The sequence below is a fragment of the Capsella rubella genome, unplaced genomic scaffold (genome assembly GCF_000375325.1).
Source record: "Capsella rubella cultivar Monte Gargano unplaced genomic scaffold, Caprub1_0 scaffold_5, whole genome shotgun sequence".
Lineage (NCBI taxonomy): Eukaryota > Viridiplantae > Streptophyta > Magnoliopsida > Brassicales > Brassicaceae > Capsella > Capsella rubella.
The window spans coordinates 5,807,521-5,831,083 of record NW_006238919.1 but is presented as its reverse complement, the minus strand read 5'-3'; the positions used below and the strand labels follow the sequence as shown (position 1 = coordinate 5,831,083).

Genomic DNA, 23,563 nt, shown 5'->3' with positions numbered 1-23,563 from the left:
ATAAAAACGAATTTTAATATTTGTTCTTTTTTTTGTTCCATTTGTTCCTCATCAATTTTGGGGAGGAACATTTTTGTTCTATTGTTCCTCATTTTGTGAGGAATGTAGAGGAATGATGTGGAAAAATGATTCCTTGTAAATGGTAAAAAAATTGAGGAATGAAGAGGAATGTCACATTCCTTCTATTTTTTTCCTAAATCATGGTTACCAATCGAGGCCTTCGTACTTATGACGAAAACGTAAAAGGATAGGAAAAAGGAAGATCGTCAGAAATACCCTTCCTCTTTCCCACGAATATACCTACAAAATCTCCTTCGGCGCGTTTTTGGTAGGAAAATTTCTTTCCAATATCTTACCATCATCGATTTCTTACGGGTGATTTCCTACCATTTTAATGGTAGGAATATCGTAAGAAACGGCTTTTACTACCATTTTTTCACGCAACTGGCCGTAGGAAATCGCTGTTTTTCTTGTAATTATGGTATATTTGGAAGTCTAGAAATGCCAAAGTCTATGATAATGTGGATATGAGCCCCTTCGATACAGTTAGGGTTGCAAAAGATGAGTCGAGAGGTTGGTATGACGTACGGATGGAAGACCTCGGGTCTCCCACCGAGCCTTTGGCAGAAAATAAACGATTACAAGGTCGCATAAGGAGACTACCTAATCTGTCCACGGGTTATCACTGTTTTATAGGTTGGTTCTATCAGTATGCTCGAGACTTTTCAATGATGATGGGAGCTTTAAATCTCCGCCGAAGCCTTTCTCTCCTCCATTGAGAAGTAGAAGCGCTGGTGTGGGTGATGCGATGCATGATTGCATATGACCACATAGATGTAGTGTTTCTTACCGACTTTTCTGATTTGGTAAAGATAGTGTCTTCTCCTACCGAGTGGTCGGCGTTCTCTGTTTACCTAGATGACATCAACATTGATAGGGAAGAATTCTTAACCTTTTCTTTATCTCTTATCCCAAGGAGTTTGAATGTAAAAGCGAATACTTTGGCACGCAAGGCCCATACCAGTCCGCATCTAGTGAAGAATGTAAACGATTCTCCTCCAAATTGGCTCGTTTGAGCTAATTCTTAGTTTTTGTTGACAAACAAATAAAAAAGAAGATCATTTTACTTTTTCTTTATTTGACCAAATGTGGACAGAAATCTTGAGATAAAGTTTGATCTTTTTCATGAAGATCTGAAACATTAAATGAAAACTTGATTGATCTTATAAGTGTGTGATCTAAAAACTAAGTTGTAGCTGTTTATTTATTTATTAAGCATAGGCTTAATATGACAGGTTAATTCTAGTATCTCGTAATAAAAAAGATTGTATTCTTCTGGCTCTTGATTATTGCTGTTTTAATTTTATAAAGTACTTTTCTGACTCTTATATCACAAGATTAATAACAATATACAATAAAATCTCTATAAATTAATAATGTCCAAACCATAAAATAATTAATTTATAGAGATATTTATTCATCTATAAATTAATAATTATTATTTAAAAAGAGATATTCTTAACGTGGTAATCTTTTTAAAATATATACATCAAGAATAATATAAAATCATTATAATCAATATTTATTTAGATCAACAGTATAAAATAATTATTTGATACATGAGCTCTAATATAATTGAATTCAAAAAAAAAATTGATACAAACTCAGTACAAACTATTATTATGATTCATTTCCTCTCTCCAATTTCTCTATTTTCAAAGTTATATCTCTAACATCTTATGTTTATAGACACCACAAATGTTTTGCCTCTCGAAGGGCATTGTAGTAAAAGATATTGGCGTCACAGATGTAAGAACAAGTCATATAACATGACTTGATTCTTGTAGCTCGGCAAAAGATTCGAGCTCGAAAAACCTGTGGCATTTAGATTAAGTTATATTGACAAGGTTCATGAGATGGTGGTACATCTATAAGAAAGATAAATTGTATTGAGTTATTTAACTTGATTAACTTATGATAGGACGAGAATAGAAGCAAGGAAAAAAAAGGGTGCACATGTAAGAAGTCAGCATGCTTGAAAAACTATACTACGAGTGTTAACTGGTAAGACACTTTTGTTCACAAGTACACTCATTTTGTCAATTATATATATTCTCATAAAACATTCCATCTTATTTGTGGGGTAAATATTAAAATAATACTTACTCAAATGATGAAAAAACTAAAAATAAATAAATAAATAAAATTTTCCTTTTTTTACAACCTACAAAAAAAGGGGAAAAACTTAAAATTAGCTTATCTATCTTTTATTTGGAAGAATAATACCAAAATAATAAAACGTGTAATTTAATACCCAAAATATTAAATATTGTCATTTTCCTACATACGATCTAAAAAAAAAGTATTTTAAGTTTATCCTTATTCATTTCTATTTATTATTAATGCATAAATGACCTGGAATTAATTATTGTTTTATATGAAAAAAATATTTGTTAGTAATATTCCAAAACTGTTTTGCCTGAAAAAGGAAAAGACAAAAACCAGTATTGGGGAAAAGTTGTGATGGATCTCATCAGTGGGATACGCAATATCAAGACCCTTCACTTGACATTTTCGGCTGTTGAGGTAAGTTTCATGTTTATGGTCTCTTGCCATTCTTTGTGTTTGTGTGTGTTTTAGCTGATTTCTTTATTTTGCAAGTCAGGTGGACTACCGGTGTTCAGCAACCTCGTTGAGTTAGTGTTTTCGAGTAAGAAACAAGGTTGGATAGTGCTTCTGCCACTTCTGCTAGAGGTTTATCCAAAACTAACAACTCTGGTTCTCACGGTATGAAAAAAAAAAAAAAAAAAACCCTCTTTATGATTGTTGCATGAATATAAAGTAGCTAAACTTGATCCTCTTTGATGTTTTCACGGTCTAGGTCGTTACACATTGAGAGCATGTCAAATTGTTGGGGTTCGAATTCCCTCGAACAACCAAATAAAGATGTTGCATATCATACAATATCAAGGAAGTGCAACCGAGCTGAAACAGTTTAAGCCATTTCTTACTGCATATGGAGTGTCTTGAAGTTGTGAAAGTCTACGTTGCACGGACCAAAAAGATGCAACTCACCGAGGATATACTAAAGCTTCCAACAGCTTCATCTCAGGTCAAGATACAAGTCCTGTGATCATCATCCACAACTAAGTTACTTATCTTCAAAAAATTGAACTGCAATACTCCTCTCGCGTGTTTGTTTTCGATATCTCAATACTCAATGCATTTGTATGAAACATTCATGGGTGCGTCATTTTGTTTTAATTGAATGAATATGAGAAGTAAGGAAGTGATGTACTTCCCTTGATTCCATATATTAAAATATATAGAGCTTCTAACAAAATAAATGTCTTAATGTTTCATATTTCATACAGCAATCAGAATCTCCAACGTGCGAGTCATGTCACTTCTACTACTGAGAAACGTCAAGCAACCTCGTGGCTTCGTGAACCAAACCCAAAACATTCTCTACTTCTTCTTTAATCTTGCCTGATATGCCATTGTTATTCTTCTCCAGCGTCTGCAACGTATTCTCGACTCTCTCCATCGTAGTTTTGTGCATATCTTTCGCTTTAAGCTCCTCTGCATTGAGCTCTTCTCTTACTATCAGCGCCTCTTCTTTTCTCAGCTCTGATTCAAAGACAAGCTGGTGAATCTCGATTATCATGTTTTGTATTTCAGACATGCCTTGTTCTTCCACCTCCTGAATAGTTTGTTTCTCTTGGATTGTGTTCTCCAATTCCATTTCTGATTTGGTTCTCGTCTTTGAGCTCTTCTCTATCTCTGTTTCAATGGATTTGATCTCCTTCTCCAGTTTCAAGGACTTCTTGGTCATGTTGTCAACTTCTTTTCTGATTGAGGCCAATTTCTCCCGAGAAAGCTTCATCTCGGACTGGAGCTTTGTTTTCTCTTCCTCTGATTTCAGCAAATCTGTGGCCTTGCCTGTACGCAGAGTGTTTCGCTGAGGAGTGTTGATCTTCTCAATGTTATCAATCGTGCAAAGAACCTTTTCTTCCTCGTGCCTCTTGTTCTCTTCATCCACTTTTATTTTCAGCATTACAATGTTACTCTTCAGCTCTGCCTCGGATTGTTGGATCTTGCCCATAGCAGCATCGATTTCTCTTTTGTAAGAACGGAGAACATCAAGTTTCTCAATTTTCTGGTTTAGATGATCGGAAGATGCGTTTACGTGCGCCCTTGCCCGTTCTTCTCGCTGTTGAAAGTAAGCTGCAGATGATGCAAAGTTGGACAGTGAGCATCTGAGAGCCGCCAGCTTTTTCTCTGCAACTTCTTTTCTTGCATTAGTTTGATCAGAGACAGTTTTGATTGATTCTAGCTCATACTGGTGCTCCTTAACTTTGTCTTCAGCCTCTTTGCTTTCCTTTGACAGTTTGATGATGTCCAAAATATTTTCTTCAAGTGAAGAGAACACTCCAATGGTTTTTGCAGAGACTGAAAGCTTTTCCCGAGCCAGTTCAAGTTTCAGCCTTGCTGAGTTTAAATCTTCTGTAGACTTTTCAGAAGAATTGTTACATAGTTCCATCTCAGTATCAGAGGAGCAGTTGGCACCATCACCATCAACTTCAATAGGCTTCTCTTGGTCAGGAGAAGAGAGCAGTCTTTTGAATTCATCCTTTTCCTTCATTGCATTTTCATACAGACTCATTAGCTTCTCATTCTCATCGTGCATCTCGCTAAGCTGATTCTCCATGTTTCCTATCATTTTCTTCAGTTCTTCAGCTGCACTTTTCTCAACCTCCAGAGCAATTTCTGCACTGTTCTGAGCCTCAGCATTATTACTTGATGCATCTGTCCCAGTATTCACCAAAGCTCGGGAGCTGTTTTCTGCGGCTACTTGTTCATAAAGCTCTATAAGTTTGTTGTTGTCCTCGATCAAGACCTTAATTTTCTGGCGCAAATCATCATTTTCTTTTGACAACTTGATTGCTGTCTCGTGAGCTTCAGCTTCTCTTTGACTAACACATGCAATGGCTTGAACCATTGTTTTAACCTCCATCTGATCTTCATCACCAACCATGCCTGAGGATCTTATTCTTCCCTCAAGTTCCTTAGACAAATTGTCGATAAGCCTACAAGAGAAATCCAAAGAGATGAGCTGAGGCCTAATAATTGGCATTGAAACTAAAATGTATATTGTGTGCAGTCAATTACTTCTGCAATCTCTCTTTTTCGTCAAGTGAAAAACTTAATGACTTCTGTAGAGATTCCATTTCTGCCCGGTTTTGAATAGCCTTCAGATTAGAAAAGAAACAAGAAATTAGAGAACTTAGTGTCATAAACTCTAACTGAAAAGACAGACAGAAGGCAAGAATTACCTGCATCCGGAGGAATTCATTCTCGTCTTGGATTGACGAAAGTTTCTTTGATTCCTGATTCTGCAAAAAAACGAAAAATCAAGATGCCAAAACATAGAGAAGCAACATATTTGCATGGCAGAAATAACAGACTATGCGAATCAAGCCCTTACTTGGTTTGAGCAGAACATATTGCTGATGTTACCATCTTCTTTCACCATGGAGGAATCTGATTCGTGCATGAGTTTCCAATCAAGAGCTTCAAGCAACTGTAGATAGATCCAAGTTACATGCTAATTCAAATCGTAAGCAAACTTTCCACGTCTTGGGAGGACAGATAAATATACTCACCTTGGCTTGTAACGCTTGGATCTGTTGATTCAAGATATCCCGTTCACCTTCTTCACATTGTGATTTCAATCTGTATAGCAAGTTAAAGTTTAAACAACACAGAAAAATCGAATATTGCTTAGGGGAAAAACATAAGTAATTTTCAAGGAGTCTTCTTGCCTTCGGATCTCTTCTTTCAGTCGCAAATTCTCTGTGGCAAATTTGGTAACTTCCTGATTTCTGTCAACTTGAGCACGTAGCACCTCAATCTCCTTCATAAGATCACCCTTTTCTTTTTGCAGATGTGCTTCAACAGAGATCTTTCCTGAAGCTACACCTTGTAAACTTTTAATTGCTGAATCTCGGAGCTTTAACATCATCTTCAGCCCTCGTATTTCATCCTCTCTTTTCTTTTCCTGTTTGGAGACATTTTTATTAAATAAATATCATCATCTGTTATCCTCTGCTCTTCCACAGTACGTAAAGTTTCATGTGAGGAATCTAGTTCTAACGTACCAACTTCACTGAGGCCTCATTTTCCGCAGTCAATGCATGTAAAGCAGCGTCCTTTTCCCTCTCTCTTCGGAAAGCACCAACAAGTGCAACTTCGTAGTCTTTTACCTACAGAGCCATGCAAAAGAAATGTAAAGAACAAACCAAGAACAAACCACATGCTGAATGAAGATCAAGCAAATCAGTTTCAAACCTTAGACATCCTAGGAGTGAATGATCCATTGAACCCATCCCACTTGAGAGACATTGGAGAAGCAGGGCAGCCCATTGAGACAGTGTCCATGTCCTGATTATCTACTCCACCATTAACCATTCTTAGGCGGGATACTTCTTTCTGTAGAATATGATTTTGAACACTTAAAACAAGGTCGTAAGAAATAAAAGAAACAGTCTTTGTTGAAAGAAACTACCTTGAGTTGTTGAATTTGTAGCCGCATAGCAATAACATCTCCAGATGCATCTTCATTGACGATTGCCTGTTGGGTTTAACCAGATTATTCAAACTCAGTGCACTATAATGGGTTTAACAAATTGATCCATGACGTAGCAAACAATGACAGGAATAATTTCATTACATTGTTCTTAATAAGCTTGGCACGCTGTGCAAACTTCAAGGTACTTAAAGTCTCCAACGAGCAACTGAGTAAGAGGGGAAAACATGCATTGCCAAGGACCATGAGATACAATCCAATGAATATTTGAGGGAGAAAGGTCTGGAATATCAAACAGACAGAGTATTTAAATACCTGCTAGATGGGCTAATATTAGCAATTATTATTGTCTTTGAATTCCCTCCGAGGGAATCCTGTAAATATATAAGAGTGACATTCAATCAGTGCAATTAGGAGCGAGTACCACAATACAGGATTCATAGCTAAAATTTGCCATATGCTTGATAAATCATACTGAGATCTCATTATTTAAGAAGTTCTTTTACCTGAAGCAGAAATGTGAGCTTCGAATCTCGATAAGGAACATGGACTGATTTTCCATTGGAAACACTTACGAGATTCATGATCACAAGCCTGCAAAGTAAATGTGGGAAAAAATCATTAGAACAATATAACAAAGAACAAACTAGAATACTTGAGTTGTAGCTTGTGAAAGTTGTAATCTTACCCCAATGTTGAAAGAGACTTGTTGATGTTGGTTGCTTCTTTGAGGCGTTCACCTTCAGCTCCTGAACTCTTTTGCCTATATTCCAGATGTTAGCATAATAACTTGACAGAGAAAGGGTAGTCGAAGTTTTAGTTATAGCTGATTTTACCTTTCAGATCCAGCTAAGTCAACAAGATTAAGCCGTGCAAAACGATGATGAGTTACACCTTGAGATACCCACTGATAGAAAACACAGGTCAGGTTAATTTTTAATTTGAGAAATTGATAAGATACAAACTACCAATTACAGATTGCAAACTCACTTTGACAAGTAAAATGAAATTTGATTACCTTGCTTTCGATGATACATGTAAATACACTGTGGGATCGACTACTTGCACGATTCATATTAGTCGCAGCTACTTTCCTGTTTGCAGCACCCTACACATAAAAGTTGCATAAGAAAGCTATTATGGTTAAACGAATGACATGAGCAAATTGTCAACAAATTCTTGCATTATCTTTCTGAGTATAGAACGACAGAGCATCAAGCATGCACAGCAGTTAATAAAAGTCAAAGAAAAGATGTGAGTTCAAGAAAATAGTGTCACAAAAGCTTCTTCATGGACATTGACTAATTTTACTAAGAAAATTTAGAGTATAATTTTCCGTAACTTTCTTGAAACTTGAACATAGACAGAACAAATATTTCTTGAGAAATTTAAACTTTTATAGAATCACAGTTTTATAATTAGGAGAATTAGTATGGAACAGGTCACAATCAGAAAGAAAAAAAAAAACTAGAAACGCAGACGAAGTGCACCTAATATTAATAGCTAAGAGAAGAAAAATGAATTACCAGCATCAATTGTTGAATCACGTCTCTGGCACTTGAGACTTCAATCTCCTTTAGATTTTCAACATGAATACCTTTCTTGTGGTCTTCCCTTAGCTGCAAAACAGGATGATTGGTTAATCCCACATAAGATACAACATTTAGATCAGAAGTTTCGATGATACATTTGGTATGTATACCTGTAAATTATAAGATGATGGATCTAATAAATCAAGGATTTGCTCGTTGTATATCTCCAGAAATGAGCATCTACAAGTAAAGTGTAGCTTTTCCTCTTTGCGGACTTCTTTTTCCTGGTACAGAAAAGACAGATAAGTCAGCACAAAACGTTTTACAGCAAAAACATATCCATCCACAAAAATGTAAGGTAGTAAACCTTTTGGATCCTTGAGAACAAATACTCAAAAACTCTAGGTGTCATCCCGCAATTGACACTGTGTCTACGTGTTCCTCCCTCAATATCTCCAAGCATAGTGTGAGTTTTCCCACTTCCAGTCTGCAAATTAAGAATATCATCAGACTGGAAACACTAGAAGTAAATAACAGATAAAAATTAGATTCAAAGAAAGAAATAAACCGCACCTGTCCATAGGCAAACATACAGCTATTGTAACCAGCCACCACATTCTCCACCATAGGCACTCCAGCCACTTTAAACATCTGCTCCTGTAAGGTTAAAATGAAAAAAAAGCAAGCAGATTCAGGAACATTCTTGAGCTTCTAAACATGTATAAAAAACCACTGAAAAAAAAAGGCAGTACCTGTGAAACATTCTCATCAGCAACGAGATCAAATGTGAAACGAGACTCTGGATTCCCAATCCAAGTAATTGCCTGTCCATTGTCTTGCCTTACACATTTGTTGTTGCCTTGTGTAGAAATCTCTGAACTACTAAGTGGCCGTGTTCTTATGATAACCTATTTACAACATTTGAATCAACAATTGAATAAACTTAGTTTTTCTTTCATCCTGCAAACTCAATAAAACTCCGATTTCGCAAATTGTAAAACCCTAAAATACTCTCAAATCCAATTCGTCAATGTGATTGTGAAGTACGAACATTAAGATTCATTGAAACCAGAAACGTATTAGCTACCAATTTAACCTAGAACACACTGCCTACAACACAGAAGCTAAGAGAAATCAAATCAGATCAAATCATCATCAATCTCAAAATTACCCAATACCAATGGATACAAAAGATCGCACCTGAACATTGTGATCTTTCCAAAACGCGGGATCTTCATTGAACTCAAAGCTTTGAGACCTCGAAATCTGAGCAGATCCAGCGCAAATCGCACCATCTTCGTCCAATTCAGACAAGCTTCGAACCGCGGAAGAGAAAACCAAAGACTGATGAGTTTGATTCTCCCTCGAGACGGTGTTAGCTTCCGGCGTACAAGGCACAGCGCGTAGTGACTCCGACGGAGCGGGACGGTCGTTGAATCCGAACCGGCGCTTGATGGCGCTAGCAGTCTCGGAGATAAACGGCATAGTCGATTGTGTTGGGCGATGAGAGAAGATGAGAATCACTGAGTCAGTGAGAGAGAGAGAGAGAGAAGAGAGAAATTTGAAATTTGGGTCTGAAGGGGGAAAGAGAGAGAGTAAAGGAAGCGTTGTGAAGAAGACGAGAGATTATGATCGGAGGGTGAAGGGAGCGTGTAAATGAACGGCTGAGATTGATTATAGTTTTTTGAAATTAATCGGAACGTTGGAGTTTGGGGCTTTATGACTTTTCTCAAACGTTGCGCCTCCACTATTTGTTAATTCATTAATAGAATTTTAAACCGGTTATGATTGAACCAAACCGTGGATACTTAAACCGGGAATTGTACTCCCTCATCAATGGTGAACTTTTAGATCTAATGCATTATGAAATGTACATTAAATACTAGCTAAGTATGAGAAAGGCTGGTTTTATACTTGTTGGCCATTATTATTGATGGCCTTAGGATTTGTTAAGAAATGGGTTTTATATAAGAGTTTCTTTTGATGGTCTTAGTGAGTCGAAATAGGGATGTATTACTCTTAAGTTGCAATACTTATACCACTATATCAAATAAACGTTTTGAAGAAGGGCCGAATTTTGCTTATAATATAGAGGGTCGCAAGCTAATGTTTCATGAGAGCTTGGCTCATGGATCGGCTTTGATGATGGATATGCGGAGGACCTAGGTATTTTAGAATAATTATATTTGAGAGTAAGAAGAGAGTAAAATGTTCCAATACATTATAGAGAAATTTAATGCAAAAACACAAGGCTAAAGTAAGAAATTTGTATTCACTCGAGTATAAGAGATTTTACTATTAACGGCATTGGTAATGCCTATATACTCCATGGATGTACTCAAACTCTCAAAAGATATGTGAAGAAATCAATAGTTTCTTATGGAGTTCTCAAAAGAATATAAGGAAAAAATTTATAAGAAAGATTGAAATTGAATGGGAATCTTCAACAAAGATGGAGGAGTGGGATTCAGAGACTTAAAATTTATAATATTTTAAACATTGTCTTTGGAAAACAAGCTTGGAGAGTAATGCAACAGCCTAATATACCAGAATCAAGATTAACATATAAGAACAATAGAACACAATTTTCTTTAGGTAGTATATTGATTACATCTTTTTGTGTTTTTTGTTTCTTTTATTTACTTAAATAAAAACATGGGAACAAAGTGAAAATATAATCTTGTGAAGGGAATAAGTCACTCTTCTCTTACAAAAGAGGAAGTGAAGTAGTGCTCTAATTATTTTCTTAAAAACAAAACAAAAGAAAAGACCAAGTAATAAGACTTGATCTTTGAACTTTGGGTTTGGTTTCCTCCGGTCTAAACCCTAACCCCTAAACTCATCATCAAAAGCCAAGAAATCTTCTAGAATTATCACCATTACCATAAGTGGGTGCAGGACTTGGAGCAGGGGAGATACTAGGCTGTGAGACAGTATCAATGAAAGCACCCAATGCCCAATTTAATGGTGTGTTCTTCACTTTATTCGAAAATATGACTCTGCAAGAAAACCAAACTGTTTATAATTTTTTTTCCTAAAATGGACGTTGATTACTCTAAATGTTCTTGAATTTGTGAGTAACATTTACCTAGGAGTACCAAGTCTTTCAAACATTGAGATTATATACGCTGATGAGAAGCAATACCCACGCAAATATTCTAGATCAGTTCCTTCGTATTCCTTTACCAGTTCGTCCCAATCTTTTCGACAAAACGCGTCGCCCTTATGCCTCAAGTCGGAATACCAAAATTTTTGATCTAACTTGAAGAACTGATTCAAATTTCAGAATAGAAACACAAAAGAACAATGCTCAAAAGATCATTCCAAAAAAATTCAAACATAAATCTTAGTGTCATGAGATTATACCGTGCTGGTGAAGAAGAAACTTGCTGTAGCCAAAAAACTATTTCCTTTAAGCTTAGGTGTGTATGTTGATCCAATAGCACAATAACTAGATGGACACATATCTGTACATATATTACCAAAACCACACTCTTTAGGGATCAAGAAAATCAAGAAAGATAAACAAATATTCATATATATCAATATTTCACTTTTTTACCGTTTTGTTCTTTCAAAAGTTCAAGTGTTTTGGTTTTGCAATCTGTGAAATCACCAGCAGCTTCAAGCTTTGTATATTCGCTTTCATCAGCTAGGAATACAGATAAATATTTGTTTTGATGATTTACGTATTTGTATCCTTTTGGAGTACAAGGGTCTTTAACCTTTTCGTCCCCAACAGCTGTATAGATTGAAACACCATATGAGTTTGATGAGAGTTTCACTAATAATTGCAATATATTATTAACTTTATAGAAACTTCAAATTCAATGAGTAAGTTGATTATTTCTAAGGATTTGCTAGTAACTAACTTGACTTTTGTAGTTTATCCATTAACCTTTTTATTGCTGCATCCTGCAAGTGGACAAATAAGTTAGTTTTTATTCTTGTTAAATTACCACACGGAACCAAGCAACCAATCCGAACCTAAACCCGAAATTTTAAAATACGGGAACAGGTTCTAATCAAATTTCAAGATTTGAAAACCCAAATTCGAACCGAATCCAAATGGATACCCGAATACACCCATGTAGAAATATATAATAATAATAATAATAATAATATATATAATAATAATAATAATAATAATAATAATAATAATAATAATATTTATATTTTTGATAAGCTAAATGCTCAAAATATTTACATACCTATGAAACTAATTTTTTAGTAAAAAATTATTTGGGTAAAAAATTCGAGATTTTGATATAGTTTATATATTTCCTAATAGTTTGGGTATATTTTGATACTAAAATTTTGAGTTTATAGAACTTCGAGTTATACGAATCTAGACCCAAAATACCCGATCCAAACTCAAAATTTAGAATACCTAGCCGAACATATCCTATATCCAAAAGTCCAAAATATCCCGATCCAAAACCCGAACGTCAACATACCCTACTAACATTTTCACAATTTTGAAGGGAATGAATAAACAAAATCATCGATTCTATTATTACAAAAAGTGCTTTCCAAACAACTCCTTTTTAAAAGCTAGAAAGATAAATCAAAGATAAATGCTCTAGTCTCAAAAGTTACCTTCCCAGAGTCGGGGAAACTGTGACTGTAGATATTATACGGAACACTTCCATAGGTTTTGTTACGCGAATCCACATGAGACACAAGCTTATCACTCGACACAAATGTCACCTAAACAAATGCACAAACATTAAGTTTAGTATGTTTTTTTCAACCCAATGTAGTATGGTTTTTTAAACCAGTTCTTGTATTGAGAACCTGCATCTAAGCAAATGCTATTGTTTTATTAAATGCCAAAAAGATGTCTATAAATGATTAATTTTTAAGTCATTTTTAACAATTATTTCTTTAAATAATCCTATATTATGAAATTATTTAAATTAAAAATAGGGACATTCTCTAAAATACCACCATTTTTGTTTTTAGGACAAAATTACCACAAGACTAAAATTAAATTTTAAATTTTCAAACTTTAAATTCTAAATTCTAAACATTAAAGCCTACCCTCTAAATACTATACCCTAAATTGCAAATAATTAACCCAAACCAAAGATTTAAAATTCCATACCATTGAGCAATAATTTGAATTTAGTGGTATTTTTGGAAAGAAAACCAAAATAATGGTATTTTGAGGAATTCCTCTTAAAAATAAGTTGAATAATGTTTTCTCGTCAAAATTAACGAAAACAAGATTATGCAATTTATAGATAAAGTATGGCATGATTATATATATATAACTTAATTTTTAAGTTTAGTCATTAATGTCATGTTAAGTGTATCGATTAGATTTAAACATATGTCAATTTTGATTTTGTTAATATATTAAAATATTAGCCTATTATACTAAAAGAAAAAGAAATTGTTCACCTCTATTCAAAAAAAGTAAAAATTCTTTATCATATCGGAAAAATGAATCGGAAATATGTTTTATTTTTATTATTTAAAGCTTGACTTATTTATAGTTATTTGATCATATTTTTGAAAATGTGTTTAAATAAAAAATTTGGTTATATATATATATATATATACATTGATAATCTTTTATATGCATGTTAATTTTATTATGTTTTAAAAATCCAAATATTTTGCATGTTACAAGTTTGTCGATAACATTATCTGACAAGAGACTAAACCAAACCTGCGCAGAAGCCCCACCGAGCTCAAGAATCCCTGTTGTTGGCGACTTATCATTTCCAAGCGAACCAAGTGCGTAATTAGCAATTACCCAAGCATATAAACCTTCATCAGATCCTGAAATGAATTTTCCAAATAATTTTAAAACACTTCCAATTTTTTCATTTTCATTTTTGAATGAAGATTGATTGATTCCAAAAAGACTAACCACTGATAACAGAAGCCCATTCGTCGCGAAAACTAAGTCCAGAAGCATGAAGAACTTCTCTAGCAGCATTAAGAATGTTTTCTCGATCATCATAAGCAATCAATCTCATCCCAGCTGTCGCCATTAACCTAATGTCACTCCTGCTCCACATCAACTCGGGAATCTTTGCTTTGGCGAAGTCCACAAGTTCTTGCACTTTCACTTTCGCTCCGTCCAGATTATTAGCAAACGTTGACAAACCATCTGGAATACTAAACGACTCGTAGTTGAGACTTCCGAAATTGAAAACGGGTACCCCAAACTGATCAATGGAGTACTTGAACACATGTACTCGGGACCCTGAACTCCCGGCATCGATAATGGCGCTGTACAAATTTCCGGATGGTGGAGCTGGAACTGGAGCTGGATTTAAATTGAGAAGTAAGGACACTATCCCCAACGCTAGAGCCCCGGAAATGACGGTTGGGATGATAATTCGTTTCTTGAGTTTCGACGGCGGCGATGATGGTTGGTGATCGGGTAGAATAGGAGCCTTGAGTTCATCCATCTCCGGATTCATTTTTTCAACCTAGAACAAGTATGAAATCTTTACATTAATATCATGGATCGGATATAAATGATTATACATACAAATTTGGAAAATGATCGTAACTATAGTATATAAGATATATTGGCCTATCCATTGCGAAATAGTTTTGAGTTGAAAACCAATTATCTAATAACTAACGTCGAAACCTTAAAAACACAAATTAGACAATCATTAACAATAGCAATAAACGCAATGAAGAAAAATAAGCAGAATTTAAGGGAAAAAAAAACAAAAAAAAAAAAACCTTAACCCAAACAGCTAAGACTTCTTCTTTTTGTATCTTCTTCTTACTCTACAATCTGACTCCTCTTATATAATCAGAGGTTTACAAAAAGTGATGAAACGTGGGTCGTCATATGCATTATTGGCTAGTTTTCTATGTTGAAACTCTTGTAAATATTATTCGTAGAATAGTTCTAACAATAAATTTGTGATTAATCAAATGATTGTACGTACATTAGTTGGTTATATTTGGGTCACGTTCATACATGATATGTAAGGAACATTAATTGAACTACGTAATTATGACTTCAATAAACTAATGTATAGTTCGGAAAAATCAATAAATACAATAAATAATAATAATTAACAAAATTTAATTAAATATATTAGATAAGATTTGTTTTTTAAATGAAATATATAGTAATATCACAAATTAATAGCCATATATATAATATTAATGTTTATAAATTAATTTGTTGATATACTTGATCGCAAAAACAAAATTATTGATATACTTTTTGTGTTCCTCCAAATATTTCATAATATAATAAATTTTGAAGTGTTAAATATCAAATTTATATTTCTTAAACATATATGTATTTTTTTGAAAATTACACTTACCAACCAAAAAACTCGTATATAAAGTTTTTCTGAAAGTATATGTAGATTTATTTATCATAACAACTAGATGTTGACCCGCGGTACACCGCGGGATAATTTTTTTTTTTTAAATTCATATTTTTAAAAATTTATAGATGTTAGAGTTTATTTAATAATTATTAAGATTGCATAATATCAATCTTTACTAAATTAGTTTAATTATACATGTTTTATATTAGTGTCGGTTAAAAAAGTAGTAAAATGACCCGTATTTAATTGTGAGATTAATAATATTTTTTTTTTTGTAATATTAAGTCAAACCCGTTCCATCTTACAACCCGACCCGTCATATAACTTGTTGGAAGCATATTATAGTATTTCTCGTCTTATACCCCATCATGTCATATAATCGCCAAAAAAAAAAAATACATATTTCCCATCTGTCCGTCTTGATTTTACTTCAATAAGTAAAAGAAAAAAATGCTATCAAAACTGAAAAACAAAAATGGATATTCTAAGCTTACACACAAAGATTTGGTTATATATATAGGTAAATGGTGTGGGAAAGTTAAATATTTTAAATAATAAAAATTAACAAAATATTGCATAAAGGATTTGTATTTTCTTATCTTTTAAATATAAATGGAGAAATATAAAATATTGATCTGTTTTGTAATTTTTGATTTATTTTTAACATATTTTTACCCAAAATATTGCATAAATTTCAATGGTTCGGTTTTCACTTTCCACAAATTTCGTCAAAGAAATTCTGTACATAATAAATTGAAAAAGGTAAATTTAGAAAATTTTAATAATGTTTTGATCTATTTTTATTATATAATAACCTAGTAGTTATGGTAGTTACTAAAATATAGAGAAATTAAAAGTTTCAAATTGTTTCTTTTTTTTTTGTGGAAAGTTTCAAATTGTTTCTTATATTAATTATTATATATATATTGCAGATTTATTCATTATATTATTATTATTAAATAATAATGTGTGTATCCCACAAAAAATAATAATAATCGTGTGCCTATTTAATATTTATAAAATCGACTGACTTTAGTTTGAGAAGTTTGCCTCATATTTTTGAATTTTACATTAGTTATTTTTGGAAATTTTTATTAATATAATAAGTATGTATTAAATTTGAAAATTGTTTTAGCTATTTTCGAAATAATTAATAGAGATTTTCTTAACTATTTTTTTGCAATAATAAATATTTCTTTAACTTGAAGATTTTCTTAAGTATTTTCGAAAAATTTTAGGGAGATTTTCTTGTTTTCATTATTGATTTTTAAACTATTTAAAAAGAAATATTAATACCAATGGCAGAACCTTGTAAATAAGTGAGCAAAGCAAGGGTTTTTTCATAAGTTGCTGCAAAAATGTTAATATAGATTATAAGATTAGAAAATGATAATTAACACTAATAATCTGATTTTTTTTTTAAAATAACAACCTTTTTAGCCTCCAAAAGAAAAAAAAAGTTATAAACATTAATAATATATAGAAGAAAAATGAAAATATTAGGGAACACAATTAGACATGAAAAATATATATATATATATAGAGCAGTATAGTAGGACTAACCAACATTTTAACGCGTAGTTTTTTATTTTTCTATTTGAAATGATGTTGATGATTTGCATAGTTTTCCAAAGATCTCAAAAGTTCAAATTAAGTGCCAAATAAGAAAGGGTAATAACTAATTGTTTTAAACGAAAATTAGAAAAAGTTTTAAAAGTGGTAATGATTATGGTTATGACAAGAATGATACTTCTCCAATAGATTTTAATTGTAACAATGTTTACAATTGCGTTAATTTTGTTGAAAATCTTAACCACAAAGGTGGAAACTTAAAAAATCGAAACAGTACGTATAATGTTTATCAATTGTAAAATAGTTTGCATATTTTTATGGCAGCTAAAATGCTTGTGTATTTTTGTGAAAAAATAAATAAGTCACGTATTTGTTTAGGAATTTTTCCTAATAATATTACTAAGTAAATTCTCATTTTATATTTATCCATTCTCTATTTGTATATTCATATTTTCTATTTCATTTATATTATTAATTTTTCTTTAAAGTTTAGTCTACTCTGTGAAATATTGTTTCTTTTAATAATATATAATAATATGAATGTTTATGAATTTGTTAGAAAGAAAAATAAAGTTTATGAATTAAATTTAGGTGTAATATTCATTGTTTTCATAAACAAGTTATCAAGATCCCACATAATTTGATAGAATATGTTAAACATCTTAGTAAAGAGAAAAATCTTCTATTATATATGCATATTGCTTTTATACCTTTTCGGCAAATCAAATATATTGATATTAAAAAGTGTTTATAAGATAAAATAAACATTTAAAACAACCGATTATTACACAAATACATGAAATTATTAAAATTTCGATAAAGGAGTAGGAATTAACCATGCTATTTTTAGTCTTATAGGCTAACAGATTATATTTGTTATATCTCTCCTTTAGATACTGTTTATTGGCTAACAAAAATTTAGTGGACTACTAGTGCTTGCTAATTTCTTGATAAAAAAAAAATTCTTTTATGATAACATTTTTAAAATATATATTAATGAATGTTTTGTAATAATAAAAATGTTGATGATTGCATTTCCTAACAATAATAAACAAAAGTGGACTAGTAGTGCTTGCTAATTTATTAATAAGAAAAATAAAACAATATTTTAGTTTTCTTGGAGATATATGGTTTTAAAAAAGTTAAAATTAGGCAATAATTAATTGTTGGCAAGAAAACTAAAAAACGAAGTAAAAAAGTAATAACTATATACTATAGGTAAAAACTAATTTTATATTTATCCAACATTTTTTTTTTATCTTAGAGTTCTTACATCATAGAATTGTTACTATTTCCCGGAGAATTCTCTGTGTACTATTCGTCTATCCTAGCGATAGCCTATATATTTTTGGCAGAATATGTGTTGCATCCTAATGAGCGTCCTATTACGTTATGTAATCATAAGTAAATTTTACATCCTTAATTTATATTATAGTGTTAATTAAATTAATTTTGTCTTATGTGTTCATTTGCTAACAAATTTTTCTATGGGCTTACACGACGGATGACTTGCGAAATGCAATTATTTTTTGCACAAAATATTATTTGGGAGATGTTATCAAGTTTGCCTATATACACTCACTAAATATATTTCCGCTCGGGTAAGCAACATCAATTGTAACATTTTCGGTGGTTATCTGTCACTGAGGATGCATCTATTCTTATATATTTTTTTGTTGTATTTTTATTATTTATTTCTTTATATTTTAGTTTTTTGTGTGTGTGTGAAATGATGTTGTTTATGACAACTTTATTTTTGATGTTAATTGATTTGCATTATATATATATTATACCTACTCTAATATAAGAAATGGGAAGTGAATTATTACTTCTTGGTTTCGTGAATATATCTTGATAATAAATAGAAGTGACTAGTGGTGTTCCTCAGATGTGTGTTATAATTGTCCAAAAACATATTTTGTCTAAGAAACTATTTCACTTACTCGTATTTGAACCAACATAGCTAGTGAAATTGAAAAAACTGTGGCTGACCATCAATTACACAAGCAAAATGCACCACAGTTTTGTTATATATATGACTATAAACAAGTTAGAATATCATAATTGTCCAAAGGACCAATGGTGAATATTAAACATAGTAAGAACTTTTTTATAAACGACGAGAGTATCCAGAACCTCCACATTTCTTGCAAAAAATCAAACCTACATAATAACATAAACAAAAACAAAACTAATCATTTGTTTGTGTATTAAGTAACTACTGTACTTAGCATCACATGAAAGGGTTTAAGAACATAGTTTAAGTAATTAAGCACCTGAACCTTTGCAGACTTTGCAATCAACCATGCCTGATTCCACCTTCATCTTCCCTTCTAGACAGAACACACATTTCGTACCGCCTTTTTCGAGCAAAACCCGTCAAACAAATGATGATTATAAACTCAATTAGACTCCAAAATACTTAAACATTACTCACTTCCATTGAACAATGCATAACATGAGTAATCAATCAAAAACAGAACCATGGTACAGAGTAAAACTAGTTTTGGTTTCTTTAAGGTAACTAAAGATTTGATACGTTACACAAATCATAATGCAAGAAAAGAGACAAGAGACAAGAGACATACCATTTCCACCACATCTTTCACATGGCACTGGATCTCCCTGTAAAGATCAAAACCACACAAAATTCTCAAGTTAATGAATGATTAAAGAAGAGAAAGATTCATAATAAGAGTTTCAAGAACCTTTTTACCTTGAAGCCAAGGAAGAGAGAAAGAGCAATGGCTACAACGAGACTAATAGTGACAATGAAGGTTTGTGTATCGATGAATCCTCCACCGCCATCGAAGCCGCTTCCACTTAGGAAGATGATTGAAGGGTGAATGATGAGATTAGCTGATGATTGATGAACACTTGTTCTCCACTTGTTCTTGTTTCTATGGTGACTGATTAGTTCAGGTTTCGGAAAGAAGAGAAATTGTGGTGTTGGGTTTAACGAAGAAGATGAAAGAGATGAAGAAGAAAGAAGTTGCAGAGAGATGAGAGGTCGAGTGGCCATGGATTCACTAGAAGAAAAAAAAACTCAGAGGATTATAGCAAAGAAGACATGTGGATGGAGAACAGAGAACAAAAAAAAAAAAAGAATCCGTAAACTAATGGGCCGTAATTGGGCCTAGTGGGCCTAAGTTGAGACTAATGGGCCTTTGGATCTGGCCCATTTTATTGTTTACGATTAAAAGCAATGAGTTATTATAAAAGCTCAGCTTCGTCTTCGTCGACTCAATTTCTAGGGTTTTGAAGAGTATCTCATTCGCCGTTTGTGTATCCTCTGTGAGCAAATCGAAGAAATGGGTCACTCTAATGTGTGGAACTCGCATCCGAAGAAGTACGGACCTGGATCTCGAACTTGGTAATACATCTCTCTCTCAGATTTGATTTGGTTTCGAACACCATTCTCTGATGAATCTGATTGTGTAAGAGTTATGTTTTGTGATGTATCGATCGAGACTTGTGAGATTTAGCTTTGATGGTTTGTGTATTGCTGTTGCTTGTGAGATTATCATGTGTTATGTATCTTAGCATTTGAAGTTTCTGACTTTGTGAATCTGCAAATTCTTGTTTTTTTTTATGAAACTGATAGTATTGATTAGCTTATGTATGAGGATTGTTATATTTAGCTTATGTGTTATCTTTGACTTTGTAATTTTGCATACTCGTGTCTGTGTATTAATCTTGATTGTAGTGATTAGGTTGTTTATAATCTTCTCCGGTTAAGATTAGCTTATGTTGTTGTAATTTTGTAAGTTCTTGTTTGTATGAAGCTAATCGTAGTGATTAGCTTTGTGTATGAGATTGTAATATATGACTTATGTATTCATCAATGTGACATTGGTTGTTGTGTGTTGTTATATCTAGCTGATTGGGGTGATTATGTATGAGATTGATATACTTTGTTTCTGTTTATATCAATGTGAGATTTGGTTTTGTGTTGTGACATTTGAAGAGACTGAGTTTGTATTATTTGTTGTGTGTATGTAGCCGTGTGTGCGGGAACTCCCACGGGCTGATCAGGAAGTATGGATTGAACTGTTGCAGACAGTGTTTCCGCAGCAATGCTAAGGAAATTGGATTCATTAAGGTAAAATTTCCATGTCCATGAGTTGTGTTTTTGTTTCGTTCCTGTTTTCGTAGATGTTTTATTCTTGGTTTTGTTTTCTTGTTTTCTGCAGTACCGTTAATGAGAGACCAAACTTCATGATGGATGCTTAGATTACACACTTGATTGCGGCATCCGATGGATTGGTTTTTGAAGCTCTTGTAGTTTTGATGTTTTACTTGGGAACCTTGTTATTCTGAGAGTTGATTAAGTTGTTGAACCTCTCATTAAGCTTATCTTGTTTGGATCAGTGAAGTTTTAGTTATCTCGTTTTATAAGTCATTTCTTGACCAAGCTCTTATTAAATTTGGATGTTTTAAAGCTACACTAGACTTTCATATCTCTGAAGAAGACCACCGCAAGAAGTATAGTCTAGTTTAGTTTGAAGAATCAAAATTGTTTTGATATTTTGCTTGGCAAGCGAATCAAAATTGCTATGTAGACAGCCTTGTCTAAGACTAGTATAGGTCGACGACTACAAAAATGACCGTCACAATCACAGTTATAGGTAACTGATGAAATGTATAGTTTTGTTCGAAATGAAAGCTTAACTAGTGTTGTGCCGTGATCATGTTAAATGTTATCTAAATGTGAGTTAGCTATGAGCTTTTTAGATTATTTTTAAGTTGTTGAAATTTAATTTCTTTAAAGCTTCTGTCTTGTTTGACCGTGTGATAAATAAGTTAATCAATAGATGTCAAAAAAAAAAAAAGTTTGGCTTTAGCTGAGAAAGGGGAAAAGTAGCGAAAATCAACCCACACTATTTGATGGCGGTATATTTATATCCAAACTACGATACTTGGCAAATAGCAACCTAAACTCACAAAATTTTCAAATTCCCAACATAAACTATATGAAATCAGCCAAAGTCAAAATATACCGACACGGTGTTAGTTAACCACTTAACAGCGATGAGTCAGTCGACACCATAGCAGTGACAGGACATCGGAGTTGAGAAAAACGAAGTCGTTTTGTGAGTTTAGGGTTCTCGAATTGAAGATTCGATGAGTTTTTGCTTTAGCAGTTCTTTGATTCGAGGGCCCTAAACTCACGAAACGACGTCATATTACTCAACTCTAATGTTCCGTCATTGCCACGATGTTGGCTGATTCATCGCCGTTAAATGGTTAACTAACAACGTTTCGATATATATTGATTTTCGCTGATTTCATATAATTTAGGTTGAGAATTTGAATTTATGTGAGTTTAGGTTGCTATTTGCCGGGTATCGTAATTTGAGTATAAAAATACCGCCATCAAATAGTCTGGGTTGATTTTTGCTATTTTTCGCTGAGAAGGGCTACTTGGTTATTTTGATAGATTTGACATCGGATAGTATTTATTTTCGTAACAGGGGTGTTACAAGCACTATTGTAGCAAATTAGTGACACGTAAGAGCCCACATATGCAAAGGCAAGAACCTCAAGAAAAAGACCAAACTAAGCAAATTTAATAGTCTCAAAAGACAGAAGTTGATAACCATGTTTGCAGCCAGAAACAATGACAACAACAAACTGCAACATTCGCAATTGAATGAAATGTTGATAAGCCAAAAAGACGATGATGCTCCATTGTAGAGGTCAAAAGATTAAGATATTAGCACGAAATATACAGTGATGAAGCGGAAAAAGAGGGAGGGGTGAGGATAAGGAAATGGAGAAGAAAGCTAAGTTAGAGTGGAGATGGGAGGACTGTGCAAAGTCAAATGGCAAATTGGTTATACTGATTGGTGAGGGAGAAAAGATAAAAAAAACATTACGAGACATTAGAGTTTCATGGCAAATTTTATAGGCTGCTAATTTTTATTTAATTTTAAAATTATATTAAAGAACACAAGCTGTTGACCGTTGCCAACAATGTTTTGAAATTGTTTAAAAACTATAAGAGTTACAATTACTACCTCAATTATTTTTAATTTTTAGATAATACTAAAAAATAATTTCATAGTTAGATAAATTTACCTTTCTCTTTCTATATGTATAATAAATTTAGTACAATTTATATTAGATTTTTTTTCTTTTATGTTTCGCTTGGGGTAGGAGGACATAGTGTTTTTGGCTCTGGATACATAAATCGAAACAACTAAATTGTGATAATCATGGTGAAAAGAAGAAAAGTTTTTTGTTTTGTTTTGTTTTAGTGATCTGACTTATTAGTTGTTCCTATCATAGTTAAAATTTAATATGATTTTTCAATGATTTGATGAATATGATGTCTTTGTAAAATAAAAAAATGGGCTTGCGAAGCTGGAATTGCAATGGTTTTACCGCCGAGAAGATATAAAATTAAACTTGTTGGAAAGTGGATGTCTAAAGACTCAAATGGGATTTTCTATAGTTTCCATCGTGAGGTTTTTGCTGAATCTGTGAAGCACAAATTTCAAGCGCAAGTATGTTGTGTCTTTTGTGCCAAATTAAGCAAACACTTG

At 32.8% G+C, this 23,563-nt stretch overlaps 4 protein-coding genes and 1 long non-coding RNA gene across 5 annotated transcripts; 2 read left to right on the top strand and 3 right to left on the bottom strand.

Moving 5' to 3' along the window:
* Positions 1-1,785: 1,785 nt before the first annotated feature.
* On the top strand, positions 1,786-3,181 carry LOC17885907. The gene is made up of 4 exons (XR_002833821.1): positions 1,786-2,064; positions 2,489-2,586; positions 2,666-2,787; positions 2,882-3,181. It is a non-coding gene; the product is annotated as an uncharacterized LOC17885907 (long non-coding RNA).
* A 94-nt stretch (positions 3,182-3,275) lies between these two features.
* Positions 3,276-9,681, bottom strand: LOC17886318 (kinesin-like protein KIN-12E). Its single transcript, XM_006290445.2, has 21 exons — positions 9,322-9,681; positions 8,874-9,029; positions 8,695-8,778; positions 8,489-8,608; positions 8,292-8,405; positions 8,116-8,208; positions 7,608-7,697; positions 7,426-7,496; positions 7,278-7,352; positions 7,096-7,183; positions 6,905-6,963; positions 6,734-6,797; positions 6,569-6,634; positions 6,352-6,492; positions 6,162-6,266; positions 5,826-6,061; positions 5,667-5,736; positions 5,489-5,584; positions 5,337-5,396; positions 5,173-5,252; positions 3,276-5,090 (listed from the first exon to the last, which is right to left on the bottom strand). The coding sequence occupies exons 1-21, from the start codon at positions 9,604-9,606 to the stop codon at positions 3,413-3,415; spliced, it is 3,831 nt and encodes a 1,276-aa protein (XP_006290507.1). The 5' UTR covers positions 9,607-9,681; the 3' UTR covers positions 3,276-3,412.
* Positions 9,682-10,759: 1,078 nt separating this feature from the next.
* Positions 10,760-14,561, bottom strand: LOC17887118 (probable apyrase 3). The gene is made up of 8 exons (XM_023783115.1): positions 14,003-14,561; positions 13,799-13,911; positions 12,721-12,831; positions 11,994-12,036; positions 11,684-11,863; positions 11,488-11,588; positions 11,210-11,391; positions 10,760-11,120 (listed from the first exon to the last, which is right to left on the bottom strand). Exons 1-8 carry the CDS (start codon positions 14,559-14,561, stop codon positions 10,967-10,969), a joined length of 1,443 nt encoding a protein of 480 aa, XP_023638883.1. The 3' UTR covers positions 10,760-10,966.
* A 4,421-nt stretch (positions 14,562-18,982) lies between these two features.
* Positions 18,983-20,087, bottom strand: LOC17886938. The gene is made up of 4 exons (XM_006291913.2): positions 19,732-20,087; positions 19,604-19,640; positions 19,292-19,375; positions 18,983-19,178 (listed from the first exon to the last, which is right to left on the bottom strand). Exons 1-4 carry the CDS (start codon positions 20,035-20,037, stop codon positions 19,126-19,128), a joined length of 480 nt encoding a protein of 159 aa, XP_006291975.1. The 5' UTR covers positions 20,038-20,087; the 3' UTR covers positions 18,983-19,125.
* A 164-nt stretch (positions 20,088-20,251) lies between these two features.
* Positions 20,252-21,441, top strand: LOC111830731 (40S ribosomal protein S29). Its single transcript, XM_023783433.1, has 3 exons — positions 20,252-20,388; positions 21,018-21,117; positions 21,209-21,441. The coding sequence occupies exons 1-3, from the start codon at positions 20,327-20,329 to the stop codon at positions 21,215-21,217; spliced, it is 171 nt and encodes a 56-aa protein (XP_023639201.1). The 5' UTR covers positions 20,252-20,326; the 3' UTR covers positions 21,218-21,441.
* Positions 21,442-23,563: the final 2,122 nt, after the last annotated feature.

Bases quoted from the DNA above. Each gene is read 5' to 3' on its own strand.
- LOC111830731 (XM_023783433.1), top strand. From the start codon at position 20,327: ATGGGTCACTCTAATGTGTGGAACTCGCATCCGAAGAAGTACGGACCT. The intron at 20,389-21,017 runs GTAATACATCTC...GTGTGTATGTAG, and splicing joins GGACCTGGATCTCGAACTTG to CCGTGTGTGCGGGAACTCCC.
- LOC17887118 (XM_023783115.1), bottom strand. From the start codon at position 14,561: ATGAATCCGGAGATGGATGAACTCAAGGCTCCTATTCTACCCGATCAC. The intron at 11,864-11,993 runs GTTAGTTACTAG...CAATCTATACAG, and splicing joins GGATAAACTACAAAAGTCAA to CTGTTGGGGACGAAAAGGTT. The intron at 11,121-11,209 runs GTAAATGTTACT...GTTTTCTTGCAG, and splicing joins GAAAGACTTGGTACTCCTAG to AGTCATATTTTCGAATAAAG.
- LOC17886938 (XM_006291913.2), bottom strand. From the start codon at position 20,037: ATGGCCACTCGACCTCTCATCTCTCTGCAACTTCTTTCTTCTTCATCT. The intron at 19,376-19,603 runs GTATGTCTCTTG...TGCTCGAAAAAG, and splicing joins TGAAAGATGTGGTGGAAATG to GCGGTACGAAATGTGTGTTC. The intron at 19,179-19,291 runs GTGCTTAATTAC...GTTATTATGTAG, and splicing joins CAAAGTCTGCAAAGGTTCAG to GTTTGATTTTTTGCAAGAAA.
- LOC17886318 (XM_006290445.2), bottom strand. From the start codon at position 9,606: ATGCCGTTTATCTCCGAGACTGCTAGCGCCATCAAGCGCCGGTTCGGA. The intron at 8,609-8,694 runs GTGCGGTTTATT...CTTAATTTGCAG, and splicing joins GTATGTTTGCCTATGGACAG to ACTGGAAGTGGGAAAACTCA. The intron at 6,798-6,904 runs GTATTTAAATAC...CCTCTTACTCAG, and splicing joins AATATTAGCCCATCTAGCAG to TTGCTCGTTGGAGACTTTAA.